At 40.2% G+C, this 19994-nt stretch overlaps 1 protein-coding gene across 20 annotated transcripts in view; it reads right to left on the reverse strand.

Moving 5' to 3' along the window:
* The window catches only part of Ttll5 (tubulin tyrosine ligase like 5), a 264716-nt gene that overhangs the window by 108546 nt on the left and 136176 nt on the right, over positions 1 to 19994 (reverse strand). For 19 of the 20 annotated variants that reach the window (XR_012446084.1, XM_074067497.1, XM_074067496.1 and 16 more), the window contains one exon: positions 3917 to 4071. The exons of the other annotated variant lie outside the window; for it this stretch is intronic. Coding sequence is in view for 18 of the 19 variants with exons in the window: in XM_074067497.1 (XP_073923598.1) it covers positions 3917 to 4071 (155 nt within the window). In the remaining variant the exon portion in view is untranslated. The remainder of the gene's footprint in view (positions 1 to 3916; positions 4072 to 19994) is intronic. 20 annotated transcript variants of the gene reach the window in all.

A 19994-nucleotide genomic window follows, 5' to 3' on the forward strand; every position in this document is an offset into this window, starting at 1 on the left:
ATTTCCCATTTCTTGGTAGAATTCAGTATGTTCACTTGAGAGAAGGAGCTGGTCAGGCTGAGCGGCCCAGGCCCACAATGCCTGTCCTGTCACAAAAGGTAGTAGGAATGAATTCTGGCTGTGCTATTTTGTCAACTCACCCTACCTTCAATATCAAGGAACAGACAAATCACCAGGATGCATGTGTGAAAATGCCAGAAATGGATAAAAATAATTCAATGACAATTCTGGAAAAACATGCAAAGGGGAGAAAGCCAGACATTCGTGGGATTCCCTGACAGCTCGATCCACAAGGAAGGGCTGGAGTGGAAAAAAACAAGGGCCTTAGGTTCCTGCCAAGCTGTCTGAGGCCCTGTTCTTCCCAAATCATTCCAAGTAGCAGCCAAGACTTTACAGTAACCCTTCCAGGTCTCACAAAGAAAAATGCACTCTGCACACCCACTAAGTGCTCCTCACCTAGAAGGTCTCCTTCCTGATGTGCGTGGTCCAGTTCTACAGAAGGCTGGCAGTAATGAAGGGATGCCTTTGCACATCAACTCTTAAGTTACTAATGATTGCCCACATGCCCAGAAAATGGATAATTAAAAGGCAGCTTGAAAAAAGCCAACCTTTCTCATTGGCTAAAGAAAAGCTGAAATAGCCAGGTACCAGCATCTAGAGACCGGAAACATGGCTTGAGAAAAAAAAAAAAAAAAAAAAGAGGTCATAAACACGTGGTACCTACATCCTGGAATCCCTGCTGTGTAATTCTAAGCCAGTCTTGCCTGGGGGCACACCTCAGGCTTCTACCCATGTGACTGCATTTGGCCCTAACTACTCTCTTTTCTGGAGAATGGCCTGCAATTAATCTCACTTATTACCTCTGAAAAGTAACAACAGAGGAATGGCTGGCCAAGTCCAACTCCAGAGTGTCTAGGGAACTGCAAGCTGCAGGGCCAGGCCTCAGACTGTCTGGGCAAGTTGTGGGCTCTTTGCCTTCCTCTCCCACAACAAAGCCTGAGCAGGGACTCCAGACAGACCAAAGGAACCAGGGGATTTGAGGAGTTGGTCTGAGCTCACACTGACCCAATGGGAGACGACAGCCCTGAGGCTACATTTGGAATGGTTTCCAATAGCGGGGGAAGAACAAGGTTGTCTGGTGAAAACTTGAGTGATCCATAAAATTGAGAACAATAGCAACGCCATGGGGAAATGAAAAATAACACTATTTGCAGAGTTCTTGTGAGTCACCAGTTTTCATTCCTGTGGCTACCAAGTCACTGAATTCTCCAACACGCAGAGATGAAAAGTACAGCCAGCAATGGGAATCTCTTTATATCTTATGATAGTTTCCAGGGCAGCTTCTGGTTTAGTGAATTAGCAGAGTTTATCAGCACTGGAATCCATTGCTGCTATTATAGAAAAACTAGTAAGAGTACCTTTTATTTACTCAGCCCCCACTTTCAGGGAGATCAAAGTGCTTCAAAGGCAATGCAAAAGCTCTCAAAACAGGCCAGTTTATATGGAAGTATGCTAACCAATAAAAAGATTAAATGAATAAGCTTAAGGTCACTTGGTCTCAAAACCAATAATAAAACTCACATCTCTAAGTTATGAATCCCATATTCATTGAACTTAGTCACTCTTACTACAAAGGAGGAACAACAAGAAACTAAATAAATATTCACCAAACAGTGATTTAGCAGGTAGAAGTGAAAATCAGGACTCAGGACTGTGCAGAAGACTTCTGGCTGGGGCCACAACATAGCCAGGTCTAGAAGAACCTGAGAACTGCTCCAGGGTGGATACCACTGGGAATTCTACTTGGAAGTGGAATTCTTAAGCTTCCAGCTGTCCTGGCAAACAGAGGTTACCCAGGGGCCACTGGAGATTTCCCAGGGCTCCCCTGAACTAAAATGGAACCTGAGAACTGGACCTTAAAAAGGAGGAAAAGTAGAGGGCTTAGCACAACTAAGTCAAAAGAAAAAGACCAGAGGACTTCATGGGGGTTAGGTTTTGGCTACACTGGCTCTGGAGGGAGCTGTATAATATGCTATGCTAAGGCAGCCTGACTGGAGGTCACTCTCAATGCTGAACTCTAGGTCCAGGTTCTAACCTTGACAGACCTCAGTCATCTTTTATCTCAGCACTAACAGGTGCTACCAATAGAAAGCTCTATCTTCAGCCATAATTTTTACTAAAGGTTTTTCCCCTTCCTTCCATCTATAAGTATAAAAAGTGCTAAAACTCTACCTCTCCAAAATGTGTACTTTGGACATTTTGTTTACAGAATGGAAAATGCCTGGAGCCTTGTCAAACAGATAGAACATCCACGATGGTAGTGAGAATGTTCTTAGGAAAAAGGCTGATTTTAATATGAAAATGGAATATTTGGAAACATTTTATGTGGAAAATAAAGCTCTATGGTATAAACAGAATTTCCTTTTTACGACTTATGTTTCAGGAATGTGGCTAACTCTGTAGATTGTAAATCACCAAACAACAGATTTTTCCTGTGAGGAGAACTGTGTGGAGGATGTCCTGTCTCAAAAACCCCTGCCTCTTGGTCTCCAACTCTTCACAATTCTCAAATAAGAAGATTGTTTTAACCCCAACTACAATGATCACTGGTATGAAAGACACTGTACCAGAGCATGATGTAATGTGCTTATGTTTATGTTGCTTCCTGGGCAGTTTCTGGTTCCCAAATTAGCTCCTTAAGTAATAATTCTGCCAACAGATATTTCAACAACAATTAGGTATTTCTTCCATGCCTGGGTCTTGGGTCTTCCCTTCCAAGCCTAGAGCAAGGCAGCACAGAAAAGGCAGAGGCCAGAAGTACCTACAGGGTGGGGGACATCTGTGGCCCAGCTTCTTTATTTGGAGGAAACAGACTCTCAGTGATCAGAGTCTTCACTGTAATAGTCACATTTCTCAAAAGCTCACCTGACTCAGAGACAATACAATTTAGTTCATACTCAACAGCCACCAAAGTGAAGTATGTTAGGAACCCCTTCCCTTCTTAAATTAAATTCATTAAATGTAATACATTGTGTATCTGACACAATAGTTCAGATACAATACCTTAAACAATCTATAATCTATATTCCAACTTGTCAACTGTCCCAATATTGTTCTTTCTAGCACTTCTCCCCTCCAGATCGGGGATCAAGCAAAGATGACATTTTGCATTTAGGTATGTTGTCTCTTTAATTTTTACCTGGAAGAACTCTACACCTTTCTTTGTCTCTTATGCCACTGAAATATTTGAAGAATGTGAACCAGTTATTTTATATTTGGGAACCTCTGTCTTACATTTTTTTATATAGGGGTACTTAAAACTGGAGTGAAACCCAAATTCAACACAGCAGTTTCCTTTAGAGTTCAGAACCTGCTTACTACTTGGGCGGAGTCAATTTGGATTTTTTCCCCCATCACTTCTCTTAACTACATAAAGGCAACTTCCTTCTCCCCAAAAGAACATTATACCAGAAGGCTGTCTGAATTTAATTATATAACCCAGTGTGTGGAAACATAAAAACAAACATGTGCTTCAAAAGAAAGTTACCGAGGCACAAGGTAGTTCAGGTGCAGTGCAAGGTACAAAAAAGAACTAGGAGGCTAGAGTGAGAGTCAAAGCTCAGTGCACCAAAATGCTGCCTAGAGGCAAGGACTGAATATAGTATCAGTTTTTGCTCTTTCACCCAGATGTGATTTTCTTAACTACCTCAGAAATTTGCTTTTCATTTGGTTTTCCTGAACACCACCTTACAAATAAAGTAAGCCACTTTACTCAGGTGCCAGAGGATGTGAGCAGGTGAGGAAAGGGCAGCTTCCTTGCTAGTACCTTCGTGTGGAATGCAATGTGGGATGGCTTTCCTGGGACCCAGGCCAGCCCTGTGCAACCCAAGTGATGGAGCGAGGGCCCTTCACATACCTGCCTCCAGGGGGTGTTGAGGGGTTCTCAGGAGCGTGGGGGTCTGACTGTATCGACCATGTTGGACCACTAGGACTGATGACTGGTCGGAGGGTGGGGGGAGTTGAAGTACTGCTTCTGTTTATGATGCCACCTGCCAAATTCAAGTTTGTTACCTACAAATGAAATGAAGGAAATAACCTGATTTACAGAGTTTTAGAAAAGTGTCATGAACAGCATATGAGAACAATTGAATAAAGCCCAAGAGATGCTGACTCATCTAAGCTGAAGTAGTGGCTTCAACAAAGACATGCAGGAAAGGCTGACCTCACACAGAGCAGAGGTGAGAGCAGGTAGCATCAATAAAAGTTCATGTAAAGTACTGTTCTGCTCCTACTATGTGCAAGACCATGGGCTATGTTAGGTGCTGGGGAAAGTGAAGATGAATAACAAAAACAATAAGGATTTACTGAGGGTTACTCTGTGCCAGGCAACGTTTGAACAACTGAAGCCAATCTGATTGCCGTTCTGGCCCTTATTTCCTACTATGAAAATTATAAGTGCTCAGTAAACCTTAGTTGTAAATAATAATTATACAAAGAACTCAGAAAGAAAAAAGATGGCCAGTCAAGAAAAATGGGCATGACTTCACAAATAATTTACACAGAAGGAAATATGATTAAGCCAAGTAAGCATTTTAAACTAGTTATTCCCATTGGTAAATGTAAATTATAAGAAATAAATGCAAGTTACAAAGAATACAAGTTATAGGACAGAATTTTTGTGTGCCACATTGCAATACAATAATACAAGAGATAGCATCCAATAATGGCAAAGGGATGAGATTAGATAGGTACTTGTAGTACCACTTGTGTGACTATAAATTGATAAAGCCTTTCTAGAAACCAATTTGGTAGTATGTCATTAAAATATAATATTCACATGGTTTGGTGCTGTGATCTGGCTTCAAGGAACTATGTGAAAAAAATTGCAGATGATTAATGACAGTGACAATTATAATAGCGTTAATATGCATTAGAATTCTGTGCCAAGTTCTGTGTAAACAAGTGCATTACATACATCTCATGTAAATTAACACAGGTCTGATAATAAGCAAAATTATAACTTTCATTTTATGAAGAAGGAAACTGAGGTTCGGGACTACACAGAAGAATTGGCAGAACTAAGATTTGAGTCACTGTATCTGGAGTTCCAAAGTCCATATTCTTACCACAGTTCACTGTGAACAGATACCAAAAAGTAAGCATTATTTTTAATGTTGAAAAAGAAGGTCTAAATGGCTAGCAATGGTTTAAAATTTTGCTCTATCCAGGTAAGAGAATATTATTTACATATTAGTATTTTTTGAGAAAGAATGACATACGAACATATTGATAGCTCAAGAAAAAAAATCATGATAGTAAAAATCACTATGAAGGTAATAGAGTAGATCCAAATTTTCTTTAAAATAAACATATATACAGACACACACTCCTAAGTGACTGAAAGTAAAAATCCAGAAGAATACATAGCACCTATTTCTGAGTGGTGACTTGTTTTCCTTCTCATACTTAGTCTACATTCTCCATGTTTTCTCTATTGGGCATGTATTATTTTAATAATCCCAAACGTTTTTAAAAAGTTGTTATGACAAATGCAGCTGTGAGGTGATAAGCATAAAACCTGGGCCCTGGTACTGGATCAAAGAAGAAAGAATAGCTGGGAGAAGCATTTCAAAATAAGATGCAGAGAGACATTGAAAAGAGGAAGACACAAAGCTGAGTGCAAAGCTTAGAGCTCAAGCTGCCAGAGAAAAGCGATTTAAATAACCAAGCAGACGTAAATTGCAAGGAAAATGCTCTTGACATTTACAAGTGAAAGACTTTAATTTCAATCTGAAAATTCTGAAAAAGCCATTTTTACCAACAGTATACTGTTTCCTTCCTAGTTATAGAAGTCTGTAAGGTCTGTTTTCTAAAGGACTCAAAAGTACTTCTCTGGTACAGAGGGCTGTTTTCCAGAGGCTCAGGAGCAGTCTGTGGTGGCTGTTGAGGCTGGGGTGTGGGATACCCTCTACCCTGCCCTGCTCGATGGACTTAAACACTAGGCCTTTTAAATCAGACATGATCTTGCAGCTGTAAGATAGGTCTTTACCAAAAACTTAATAAAGGGGGCTCAATAATGATTTGTAGCGGAAAAACAACAAATAAAATGTGCGTGTTTTACCATGCTTAGAACAAAGGGTGTGGTTTGCACGGAAAATAGAGGAGAGAGCATACTGGGTAATCTTCTGTCTTTGGCAGGGCTGCCCCGAATCTAACATCAGCATTTATATCTTAACAGTTAACACTTACTGAACAAGTTTTAGATGTCCTTGATGTGCACTTTCTCACTTAACCCTGAATGATGCCTGTGAAATAAGTTCTATTGCTACCCATTTTACCAAAGAGGAAACTAAAGTCTAGAGAAACTAAATGACTAGATAAGGCACACACTTAGGAAATGGCAAGGCCAAGATCAAAATAGTGTTTGACATACTGGTAATACTGGAACTACTCTAAGGGACTTTTTTTTAATGGGAGAGAAGGGAAAGGAAAAGAGAATGATAGAGTCAACAATATCAAAATACTTAACATCTGTGCAGATAGAGGACAAAACAATATGTACTGAAAGCTGTTGAATAATGGTGAGTAGGAGTCGAAGGGGTAAGGAAGAGTAATGGAAGGCATGGAACTGACCAAAGTAAAGTATACTCACAGTGCAGATACTTTAAGAAACCCCTTTGAACACTGACTTTGGAATTAATAATGAAAGACAGGACTGTAAAATAGGTACAGTGTGTGGGGGTGCTTGTGGGAGGAGAGAGGGTGAATGGAGAAGATGAAGGTGAGGGAATAAGGTTGATGGGCTTCATACACATATACAAAATTGAACAATGAAACTTCTTGCAATTGCTTTAAGTGAGGTGGGGATGATCTAACCAATGTACAATGTAAGGCTATTCAGAATTGTCACAATGAATCCCCCTGTACAATAAATATATCCTAATTGAAAAAGAAAAGAAAGGAAAACCTAACAGTGTTTGGTTCCAAGTGCATGTGGTATACTTCTTTCAAATAATGTGGTTTAAACATCTGAGTCCTTACAGTAGTGGTGTCAGGCACTCTAGGTTCTATATCTCACTTACTCTTTACCCATTACTCATGGAGGTAGACATTTAACACCCCACTTAACAGATGAGGTTATTACTCAAAACCAAATAACAGTTGCAGACCTTGTACTCTTGTTTTAAAATCCATTTTCTAGTTAGGATGTAGGAGCAATCCTAGCTACCCTTGACTGTTAGAGATTTCTGAAAATGTCATCAGATACAGAGCTCAAATTCTGAAAATAGTGATTATACAAAAACTGATAAAACAATACCAGCTTTTCCATCCTTCCATTAAATTTTATTTTTCACTCTTTAACCCCTCATCAGAGGACATTAAAGTAAAACAGGGATTGGGGATTTAGTTCAGTGGCAGAGTGTTTGCCCCAATCAGTATTGTCCCATTGCAGGTAGAGTAAAACATGGGATGGACATGTAACTAATTTTGGGCTGTTGGTAGATTTTGTTTATTCACATAACATTCATTCCTTATTTTGTGAATAAACCAAGAATTGGCAGCCATTGTGAGTTTTTTCTACACAAAAGCAAAGAATCATTGATAATTTGCTCTGACTACTACTTAAATAAGAGGCTATATAAGGAATGAGAAAATTTTATAGGCTTCTTATCTTTCTCTCCAAAAGTTTTCCTGATAAAAACAAAACAAAAGCAAACAAAAACTCTTGTCTCTACCAAATGATAAAAACCTGCCCCTCTATTTTAAATATTCTACTCAATGGCAAGCCATTGACTAGAAACAGCCCTGTGGTTTTGTCTAGAAGACACTCAGCACATACACCACAACTACTGCTCCCATCCCTTATCCCAGCTGTCTTTGTAGAACATAAAATGCTAATCAAACCATCTGAGGCTAGCTTGAACATGATCTCAGGGTCTTCTTCATATAGTTTTCCAAGCAACTATCACCAATCAATCAGAGTGGCAAGGAAAATGAAATGATTTTCTATCTTTGCTCTAGAAGAGCATTATCTAATACAATGGTTTCTAATGGTGAAAATGTTCTATATTCTGTACTGTCCAATACAGCAGCTACTAGCCATGTGTGACTATTAAATACTTGAAATGTGGCTGATGTGGCTAAGTAATTGGATTTTAAAAACTTAAACTTGAACTTAGAAGTGTAAGATGTAGCTAGTGGCTAGTGGACAGCACAATCTCTAAAGCCTTAACCAGATCAGGCTAAGTCTGTGGGTACAGATATTCCTATGTGGCTAACATCTGCTCCACATAAGTTACCTCTAGATTAACTAAAAACCTTCTGGTCCTTCTTTTCAGCTTCCCAGTATTTTTCAGAATGGGCGGAAGAAAACACTGAATTATTATGGATCCAAGCATCAATTTTGGCCCTAGTACTGCCTGTTTTGCCCAGGCAAGGCCTAAGAGCAAGGCAAATTTCCTAATATTGGGTCAGATCTTAATAAACTATATAAGCCAATTAAGGCCATACCTATAGGTTCCTCTTAACCAGAGAGAACAGTGACAAATACAGTATCACTATGCTGCATCTGCTTCTTCGTCCATCTACATTTCTCCAGGTAATATAACAAAATAAGATTTGATCAGATGGAAAGAAACGGCCCTTATGCATACTAGACATGCAATATAATAAACACTGCTAAAATTTTTTTAAAGGACAGCCTTACAGTACATAAAAAGATAGCATTCATAAAAATCATCATCATCATCATCATTTTTATTACAGTTAAAGTCATAGCCATTGGGCCAAGCTGGTGTCCCTGGGCTAATAAGTAGAATATATGCTACTAAACTGTAGCCTGGACAACTCACTAATTCATGGCATTTGTCATAAAGGGGTTGAGGGGACAAAAAGAGGATAGTTTAAAACCCATTTCATTATGGGAACTATGACTCAAAGAACATGCTCAAGTGACAATGAATATCAACATTCTTATGTGCAAAAGGCTCCATAAACATATAAGAACATTATAAGTCTGTGTTTGGACCCTTAAGATGTTGTACCATAATCAATTTGAGGCAAATATGATATTTTTCAGATTCCACTAAATAGCTGTAATAACAAAATCATATTAACATTAACAATGGCTAAATTTAATAAACAGTTTGTCTCAGGCATACTCCTAGCACGTTATAGATGTATTAACTTGTTTAATCTTAAAGACAGATAGGGAAACTGAGATTGGGAGGTAAAATAACTTGCTTAAGAACAAATGTCACGTGTTAGTCTCTGGATTTAATTCCTGGTCTTCTGAAGGCAAGCACACTCAACCTTATAGCTTCACCACTGTATTACTCTCACTGCCTTGTACCATTGAGACTTCTACATATAGCTCAAGTCTGTGAACCAACAGCATCTGCACTCCTGAGAACTTGTTCAAAATGCAGACTCTCAACCCAACCCAGCCCAAGTGAACCAAAATCTGCATTTAACAACTCCATAGTCAACTCACTTGCCTTGTAAAGTTTGAGAAACACTTGTTTTATAGGAGACAGTAGAAAATGACAGCAGAAAACAGCAAAGAAAAACCTTCACTGCTTCCTTTCCTTCCCATAAAGCTTAGGGGATCTTGCAACAAACAGCAGAAATGCCTTTGATGGGGTGTGGTGCAATATATAAAAACAATAAAGAAAACCAAGAAGAGAAAATAATTCCATCAGGAAGTTTAAGGTTTTACTGTTTCTCAGTGTTGTTGCTCAAACTTTAAAATAAGTAATCATTAAATATGCCTAGAATGCAAAACTGGGTAAAACAATTTAGAACAAACTTCCCAGAAAATTCTAAGAGTACTTGTTATGCTGCCATGAGAAATGGTGGTTATTTAAAACAAAAAAAATAAGACACTTAAGTCTAAAAGTAATCAGCTTGTTACATATGCCTCCACCCCTGCCTTTCTTTCTTGGCTGGTTAGCTAAGTGAATGATTGCCTATGGGAAATCTGGTTACTGGATCCCACCTCCCCCTAAGCCTTGGGGCCTGCTTGGCAGATGTTTCACCCCTTGCTCTTCTCTTCCACCTCCTCCTCCACCACCTCTTTCTCTGCTCCCACTCTCCTGGAGCAGCTTATCCAGATGTTCCACTCCCATTCCCTGCCTCATGTCCACTGCCATGGTGATCTCAGTACATTTTTTCTTTTAGTACCAAAACAATATTTATTTTAGAGGAAGTCTTCTGAATAAGGCAGGTGAGCAAATATCTGAATGTGTGGGGTAGGGATACATTGCATGCATTCCATCTAGACAGGTGTTTAAATTACAGCAGGAATAAATACAGGTGATGGATTGAAAAGAGGGAAGGAGAAACAGAGGAGGAGGCCAATTTCCGGTGCCTGGCCTGCCCAAGCATTAATGCTTGTTATTGCTGTTGACTAAAAGTAGTACTGCTGCCAGTATTATAATTAAAATATCATAGAATTGCCCTGATGGATTTCCAGAATATATCCCCATTCACCCACATGAATGGGGATAACTTTCGGTATTCAGAGGGTCTAGGGACAGGTCTAACTAGATCACCCTTGCTGTGGTTGCATGCTCTAGAATTGCTTGCAGTCCTGAATGCTCAAAAGAAGTTCAAACTTCAAAGATAATTCAACAAAGAATCACTGTGCCCAATATCGGCACACCCTTCAGTAAAGTATGAAGGTACATACAGAGAAAAATGTGGCCTTTGCCCTCAAGCCCTATAAGAATTTATAATCTAGTAGAGGAGAAAAGACCCCTAGACAAAAAGCAGTATATAAGACCTTCACAGAGTGTGGTAGTCATAAGAAGGCATTTGAGTTGGATCCAAAAGGAAAGAAAAACTGCAGAGTAGACAGATAAGCAGGAATAATGTCTGAGAAATGTAAGGCTTAATTTGGTGAAACATAGGGTGATAGAAGATAGGAACAGACAGAAAAATAGCTTGGGAAGGGCCTCGAATGCCAGACTATATTCTGCCCTTGCTCTGGTACACAGGAGTAAGCTTATCAAGGATTCCGACAGAACAAAGTGGTGCTATATAAGAATAGTGGTTAAGGCAGGTAAAGCTGGTGCTATTTTCTGGCATGAGTTGAAAGGGGCAACAGTCAGTCAAGAGTCAGGACAGGTGAGAGGGAATAAGGCTGGGATGCAGGACAGTTCTTGTAAAGGAGGAGAGCTGGGCCTTAGAATTGGAGAATAGGGTTTGTTACCTAACTATAAAAGCTCTTGAGTTCATGTGTTCATTGCTTATGATCTCTTTTGGGATATGTCCTCTTTTGGATATCTTCCCACGAAGTTGGTAAAGCAAGATGGAGCTACCTGCCATTTTAAAAATGGAAGGTCAAAAAGTGGACATCTGAAGCCAGTTTTGTTCTAAGGACCTATGGGGAAATGTGTCTTTCCTTATATTTATTTTTCTATGTCTCTCTTTAACAGTAAACTGATTTAAGAAATCAAGATGTGAGGGTGAGTCTGGGGGCTAGCTATGCAGGACAGATGCCTAAATTCAGGCTTTAGGGCAAAGAAGACAACGGATCACACACTGTCTAGCCCAATTCACCAAAACTAGATTTAGGCTTGGGAGTTTAGAGGCAAAATATTACATAATTAAGAGAAGGATTTTCCTGTAAGATCCTCTCTGGGCATCTTCTCCTGAACCTTGAGGTGGTGAATTCTGGATTCTAGCCGCAGCTCTCTCTGGTTGGTGTTTAGGAACATGTGTACAGGAACCTGCAGCTTCACCACAGAAAAATGAGTTCAAACAAACTGACGGTGAGGTTTTAGAGACGGTGAGGTTTTCAGTAGATATTTGAAAAGGCTACACAGGTTAATGAAAATGTGTGTCCCAATGTGAGCCCTCAAGTTTTTCACCAGACCTGTCGTTAAGCAGCATCTGCCTCTGTGCATGCATGCTCTGTGTGGTGTGCTATGACAATCGCTTAAGCTTAAGACACTCTCCAGTACAGAAGACAGCAGCATTCCGCACTTTATCATGCATGGTCTGTCTACAGGTAGTGGCAAAACTCTCCTCTGACAAGAGCATGGAGGTTTGTATATAACTTTGATCTTTTTTAACATAGTTCCAAGGTTTATCATTGCTGCTGAGAAAAATATGACCAGCAAATACACAAAGCTGTGCTAGGAGAGGTAGGGATTAGCCCTGCCATAGAAACAGAAAAATCAGAAGCCTCTTGCATGTGCTATCACTACCATATTGTGCTTTAATTCTAAAGTCAAATTTATTTCTCATAAAGAATCTCTTTCAGCTATAAAAGGTCCATTCGATTGCTTCAAGATCAAAGTGGTATGGTTGTAGAAGCTTCATTCCATGTTTATATTATAAATGCAGATTTATTTTCCTATTTCACCTACTAAATTACAAACTGCTTTAGGTCTGGATCTGTATCCCACTCACTGCTCCATCACGGTTCCATCGTTAAGAGCTTGGCCTGGTAAGCACAAATGCTCCTCACATTCCCTTGGTATCCATAGAAGACTGGTTCCACAACCTTAAGATACAAACCTTCAGAGCATCCAAGGATGCTCAAGTCCTTTTATAAAACGGGGTAAGGGCATGTAGCTCAGTGGCAGAGTGCTCTCCTAGTATGCACGAGGCCTAGGTTCAATCCCCAACACCATACACACACACACACACACACACACACACACACACTCTCTCTCTAGTTATCAGTTAATTTTACCAGTAAATAGAAAAGTGGTTAATGTCACTGGAAGGCTATGCAAAAGGTGGTTCCAAAAGGAGGTAATTTGGAACCACCTTTTGCATAGACCACAAGAGTGAGATTGCACTAGAATTAAAGAAAATAAAATAACCAGCGAGTAGAGTGAGAGATAAGTGTTGCTCTTGCTGGTACCTTCATAATTTTAGAGACAAATTCTGCCTGGTCTTGAAGCCATGGGCAATGTTCTTAAAAGAATGAAATAATAGCTTTGGCATACAGATTTTGTTCCCTGTCAGCAACAATAAATACATTATATTATTTCTTCATTGCACTGAAACTAAAAAAGGCCTAGCAAACCATTTGTGATTCACTCAAACTAAACTCAGGTTCATAGGCTGTTTGCAATTTCATGAACCCTATTTATCAAAATAGAAATGGAAATTCAATATCGAACATTTAGTTAATAATAGCTTAACATGCACTAAGTCATGGCATAGCACTCCTAGGGTGGCTTTTCTTACATAGCTCAATTTCCTCCTCATAGCATGGTTCATAAAAATCTTGCATTTCTTATTTAAGGAGGTCTAGAGATGGTGTTTCACAAGATTATTTCAAGATTAATTCAAACTAATACTTATCAGGCACCTACTTTGTTTGGACTTGGCATTCTTTTGAGCAGTGAGGAAGAACAATGAAAACCAAATTCTTGCCTTTATAGAGATGACAGTCTAATGTCAAATATCACTGAAATACACAAAAAATGTGTGAAGCAAAGATGATCACAGATCTGAACTTGAAACAAGGTATTGATATTAATGGCTATATATACCCTTAAGGTTTTCAGGGGTTCTAAACCTGGAGATCAAGTGTCCATAGGGCATTAAGAGAGACACGTGGGGGCCAGCTGCTAGTGGCTCACACCTGTAATTCTAGCTACTTGGGAGGCTAAGATTGGGAAGATTGAGGTTTGAGGTCAGCTTGGGCAAATAGTTCATGAGACCCCCATCTCCAAAATAACCAGAGTAAAAGGGACCAGAGGTGTGGCTCAAGTGGTAGAGTGCCTGCTTTGTAAGAGTGAAGCCCCGAATTCAAACCCCAGTCTTACTGAGAGAGAGAGAAACCAAGACCTAGGGGATGTGTATGAACCCTTTGGAACAGAATGCAAATTTCTAAATTTGCACATTTTTTTCAGAAGGAAGAATATAGTTTTCATTACCGTTTCAAAGGGATCACTTGGATTGATATGCAGACAGATAAGTTTTTTCTGTCTGCATTCACATTGACCTCAGAACTACCTTGATATTATTTGAGAGTAACATTCTCTGTGGTATGGGTACACAAAAGCTCATCAGAGTATGACTGGGTCAATTGAACATGCCATGGTAGCTTTCATTCCCCCCAGCCATGGGGCTCTGAGTGATCCAGAATAGGGAAATGTGGTGGCTACTTCCTCTTGCTTGTTTCAGTATATGTCCCTAAAGCAAAAGTAATCCTTGAATAGGAAATACCAGCATTGGTTCCACTAAAGATCAAGGACAACAAAAAGCTAAAGTGCCAGTTATGCACTTATTACAAGATATTCACAACTGGAGAAATATTAGAGAACCTATTTAGTTAAGGACATGAAAAGAATCATCCTTAAACATTGTTCTCTCAATACTTTCAATGGTGCCCCATGAGTATCTATTAAATCATTAGCTACAGCCAATAAACACACCTTTCTCAATTTCTGGATGCTGATAAAAATGAACCTCAAATTTATACTCCAATCACCAGGAGGGGAGGGTTACCATATTAATCATATTTTGAAAGGAGTTAGGAAAAGCAGAGAAGCTCTACAGCACCAATACCTCAGTACTATATTCTCTTGGCACAGCCTCCCTCTCTGTTGAACTTCATCATTTACACAAAGTATACATATATATATATACAAAATATACATATATATGTATATACATATACACACATATATTTAGTATTTCAAAATCCAGTAAGAGTTCCAGATCAATATTTGCCAAAGACATTCCTGGGAAACTAAACCTGACAAGATGGCCAAATCTCTTTGCAGTGTTTGCAGTTTATGGATTCGATTTTTGTGAGCTGATGGGAGCTGCTGCCACCATGGTTAGTAGACTCATCACCAATTGCATCTCGATAATTAGCCAGGCTGAATTTTGCCTGCTCAAAAGAGTCAGATGACTGTACCATGGAATAATACGATGAAGAGTTCACTCAGTAAGTAACTGGTCATCAGGTCATCTAGACAGAGCCACATGTTTCTCAACCTGCTTCAGGAAGGGCAGAGGCATTTCAAATCATGAAAATAGAGAGGAAGTTCAATTTTCAATCTCTGTGCAGGCTCCAGCACAGGATTGGCTATAATTCTGCAGCAGTGTCACATGAAAAACCAAGAATAGTGTTATGCTCATTTTAGTCTGATGAGAGACCTGAGTCCCAACTCAAAGAAAAAGAGGCAGAAAACACCAAGGTAAAGAACATGAAGTCAGAAAGACCTGGTTTGAGTCCTGCCTGGTACAGTCACTTGCCATTTGTGTAACTTTAGCAGAATCATTTATCCTACCAGCTTCTATTTCTTCATCTCCATGGGGGGAAGAGAAAACGTACATAAGTTCTTAGCATAGTGTCTCGGATAAAGTAGGCATCTTACTAATATCAGCTGCTGTGCTTCAGTGTGAATGGCAGGTGTGGTATTATCAATGAAAACGCAGGAAGTGCATTACTCTTTAAAGAGAATATAAAAACATACCAAATACACAAGAGAAACTCTTTCATGTACCAAGCATAAGGTTCTGTGCTGAGTGGTGGTCTAGAAAGAACTGCCATCATGTGGTTTATAGTCACACAAGCAAGAAGAAATGCAAAATTACTATAATAGATGTGTTTAGAGGATAACTAATGAAGGGCTGAAGGAGCACACAAACAGAAAGAAGACTTCTGGTTGGGGAAGCAGGGAGTTCAATTTATCTATTAAAAGTATGTATTGAATTCATTCCATATACCACAGTGGAAAAAATGGTGAAAAAATGGGCATTGTTCTTTTCTCAATTAAGTACCTTCTGGCCCAGTAGAATGAGCATGTTTACTAAGTGTAGTCACCCTGTGGCATCCACAGAGGACTGAGCCCCTTACAGAGAGCAAAATCTGCAGATGATCAACTCTTTTATTAAACATGTCATAATATTTGCAGATAACCTATGTATTCTTTTCTTCCTTCCTTTTTTTTTTTTTTTTTTGTGGTTCTAGGATTTTATACCTTGAGCCACTCCATCAGCCCTTTTTCATGATGGTGTTTTTTTTTTTTTCAAGATAGGGTCTTGCAAACTATTTGCATGGGCTAGTTTTGAACTGTGTTCTTCCTGATCTCTGCCTCCTAAGTAGCTAGGATTACAGGCGTGAGCCACCAGCACCTGGTTCCTCCTGTATCCCTTAAGTCATCTTGAGATTACTTACAATGTAAATGCTGTGTAAATAGTTGCTACACTTCATGGTTGAGGGAATAGTGATTTTTTATAAGACTGTTCATGTTCAGTACAGATGGAGTTCTTTTTTTTTTTTCCTTTTTCTTTTATTATGCATATGTGCATACAAGGCTTGGTTCATTTCTCCCCCCTGCCCCCACCCCCTCCCTTACCACCCACTCCGCCCCCTCCCTCTCCCCCCCAAAACCCAGCAGAAACTATTTTGCCCTTATTTCTAATTTTGTTGTAGAGAGTGTATAAGCAATAATAGGAAGGAACAAGGGTTTTTGCTGGTTGAGATAAGGATAGCTATACAGGGCACTGACTCACATTAATTTCCTGTGCGTGTGTGTTACCTTCTAGGTTAAGTCTTTTTGATCTAACCTTTTCTCTAGTTCCTGTTCCCCTTTTCCTATTGGCCTCAGTTGCTTTTAAGGTATCTGCTTTAGTTTCTCTGCGTTAAGGGCAAGAAATGCTAGCTAGTTTTTTAGGTGTCTTACCTATCCTCACCCCTTCCTTGTGTGCTCTCGCTTTTATCATGTGATCAAAGTCCAATCCCCTTGTTGTGTTTGCCCTTGAACAGATGGAGTTCTTAAAAAAGTATTTTCATTATTAACCCGACAGAACCCAAGGATATAGAGGGCCAACTGTACTGTCCATGAGTCAGGTCTGAGTCAGCAAAAGACAATGCCCCCAAAGAGCTCACTGTCTCTTAAAAAAGGAGATAGCTGTGTTAACATACATGGTGCAAAGAGTGAGATGACACATCTCACATGATGCACGTGAGTGAAGTGGTACTTATGCTGAGCCTGGACAGATGCAGACAGTAGACATGGTGACTAGAGAACGTCTCTCCTGAGAAGATGGCATAAACTAAAGCATGAAGACTAACAGAAACTCTAGCTGAGCTGCACAAAAACCTGTGTGCAGGATGAAGACAAGCAGAAGTAGCCTGGAGCCAGATTCTAAATAAAGTCTTTGAATAACATCTAATAGCTTGAGCTTCATATCATACACAGCATGAAGTCCCCTCAAGATACCTGAACAGAGGATTATCAGGATCAGTACTTTGGTTCAGAGACAGTCCTTTAGAGCAAACACAGGGTGAGCAGGAGGAGGCTAGCTGGGACACCATTTAAGAGGTAATTGCAGCTGTCCATTTGAGAGATAATGAAGGCCTTCAGCAGGACAGTTGATATGTAAGTGAAATAGAGAAGACATATAGCAGAGACACTGTAATTAGAATGAATAAGACTTGGCAACTCCCTGGATGCAAAGAGAATGAGGAAACAGAGACATGGATAAATCACAACTCCACACCAAAATCCCCAGAATTGCCAAGTCAGAGAAGAAAGGAAGGAGGACAAACAGGTTTTAGATATGTTCAATTTTTTTGAGTATTTCTGAAATATGCTCAAAATACATCCAATAGTTTGGACACTGAGCAATACAGTTAGATGGAAATGTCTAGTAGGCAGTTTGGGGGAAATCTGAACCCAGCACTCAACAAAGAGGTTCAAACCAAAGATAAGTATTTGGGAAAAATCCACAAAGTGGTACCAGATAGAGCTATAGGAAAAGAAAATTCACCCCAGGAAAAACTACACACAGAGAAAAAGGTTCTGAGGATTGCAGCTTAGAACTCAGAGGTCTATTGGGGGATACCCATGAAGAGTGAAGGCACACAGAGCCCAGTGGTCACCTCACTTTCTTCAACCAGAGCCACTCTGCTATTTTATATACTTGAGGTCATATGCCAATGGCTTTTTAAACCATGTTGAAAAGGAATCTAGTTTTCAGAAGAGGAAGAAGAAGGAAGGAATTCTTACAGGAATTATGAAAGGGTCAGAGAAGCTAAGAAATTTTCTGGTAGGAGGTGTCAATAATAGAGCCACATGGTGAAGGAGGATGAGGATTAAAAACAGGTGACCAAAGCTAGCAATTCCAAGGTCATCAGTGACCTTGAGAGAAAGCTGGACAAATGTTAATAGATGAAGTCAGACTACAAATAAGTGTGGGGGAGGGACATTGTAGAACTGGGGACAGCAAGGGCATGTTACTTTGTGAGAAGTTTGGCAGGACAGGGAAGGCAAGGGGTGGAAGAGTATTTTAAGAGGCCAGGAAACTCAGGACAATGGGAGAATAAAGCCTGAGAGACACAGAAGAGCTAGGGAACCCCACAGGACCCACTGGAGCTAGGTCCCAGAGCAGACAGGCAAAGGATCCAGGAGGCAGAATTAGTCTTAATGCTAAAATTACCCTGTTTTACAATTGAGGAAATCAAGGCCCACGGCAGGTAACTAACTTGTCCAAGGTCTCATTGACCTAAGGGCTTATACTTATTTCTATTTACCCCTTTCTCTTTCAAGAAATAGGGACATTAGTGCATATGGTACAAAAGAGTGCAACTCTTTCTACCAAGAAAGAAGGCAGAGTCAAAGGAAGCAGAGTTAGTAAATGATCACAAAATCAAAGAGCACAAATGTACAGTAATTCACACGTGTCCAGATAAGCTAGGAGGCAGGAAGAAAGTTTCCAGAGTCAAATGCTGATGCCTGTGATAAACTGGGTGTCCTCTGCCTCAATCCTAGAGAACATTTGTAACCATCTCAAAGATTTTGCTCTGTCTCTCCCAGTTTCACCTTCAAATCAGAACTTCTGAAACTGGGATTCACTCGAGGTCTACCATGGATCTTTATGACGGTAGCTACTGAAACAGAAGGGGTGATAGCACAATTCCTTTGTGTAAAGATGAGGAGTGAACAACTAACTGCGGTGAACCAAAGTTCAGTACCCCAGATAGATCCTTCTGGTAGATTAAGCAGTAAATTATCAGAGTAAGGAGCAAAGAAATGAAAGAAATGAATGGTGCTCTGTCCCACTCTCCATCTAAATGAAAAATGTAAAGAGCACAGAGTGTCTCCTCCCTCCCTCATCCGTCTGTTAGCACATTTGCAGGAGGCCTGGCCCAGTTCTTGCTGCATGGCTGGCGAGGGAGCCAACTGAAAGCACACAGTTCAGTTCGTGGTGGGGCCCCTGCCTGGGTGGTCTGCTGGTATCCCTTTGATTAAACTCCCAGGCTGGGAGAACTGGAGCTGCTCCTAATGATAGCTGGGTCCTGAAATCTCACACTTGCCGGCCCAGAGAGGGCAGCGCTCCTCTGCTGCCCTGCCTCCCACTCCTCACCACAGGCTGGGCTCCTTCACCACATTCTTTTGTGCACTAACAGCAATAACCACAAAGGGCCACATCTATTTGGAGCTCCACTCCCTCCCAGCACTGAGTGAGGCAGAGATAGTAAGAGCTCACACCCACACCAAACCTCTACTCCATCCCAGGGTCCCCTCCCCCCACAGGTGCAGATGCCTCTAGAAAATGCTGCTTTCAGGAATGCACACGTCAACTGCCAAAAGAGTCCACCCAAAATGATAACCTGCCTCTCACATGCCGGGGGAAAAGGCTAAATTTGATCTGCTCTCTGTTCAGATTCTCAGGTAATGTTGAATAATCATACATTGGGAACTTATACCTCCTTCAGATTTCAGATGTACATGTGCTGCACTAACATTTTTAAGTGACCATAGCTTCTATGGCAAGGAAAGTTTCATATTATGTGTTCTAGGTTTCAATTGAAGCCACAGAAGTGGTAAAAGAAATTTCAAGGTAAATGAGGTTCTGTTTTTAGCTATATAAATTCCTAAAGGATCCAGCCTTACAATTCAGTTAAAGTATCTCTTCCAAGAAAGTTGCTTTGGCCTTCTTCCCACTCCTACCCCAAGCTGGGTTAGGAATCCCTTTGGGTGGATTTTTATTTCCTAGGAATCTCTCTG

The sequence above is a fragment of the Castor canadensis genome, chromosome 3, assembly GCF_047511655.1.
Source record: "Castor canadensis chromosome 3, mCasCan1.hap1v2, whole genome shotgun sequence".
In the NCBI taxonomy this organism is placed as follows: Eukaryota; Metazoa; Chordata; class Mammalia; order Rodentia; family Castoridae; genus Castor; species Castor canadensis.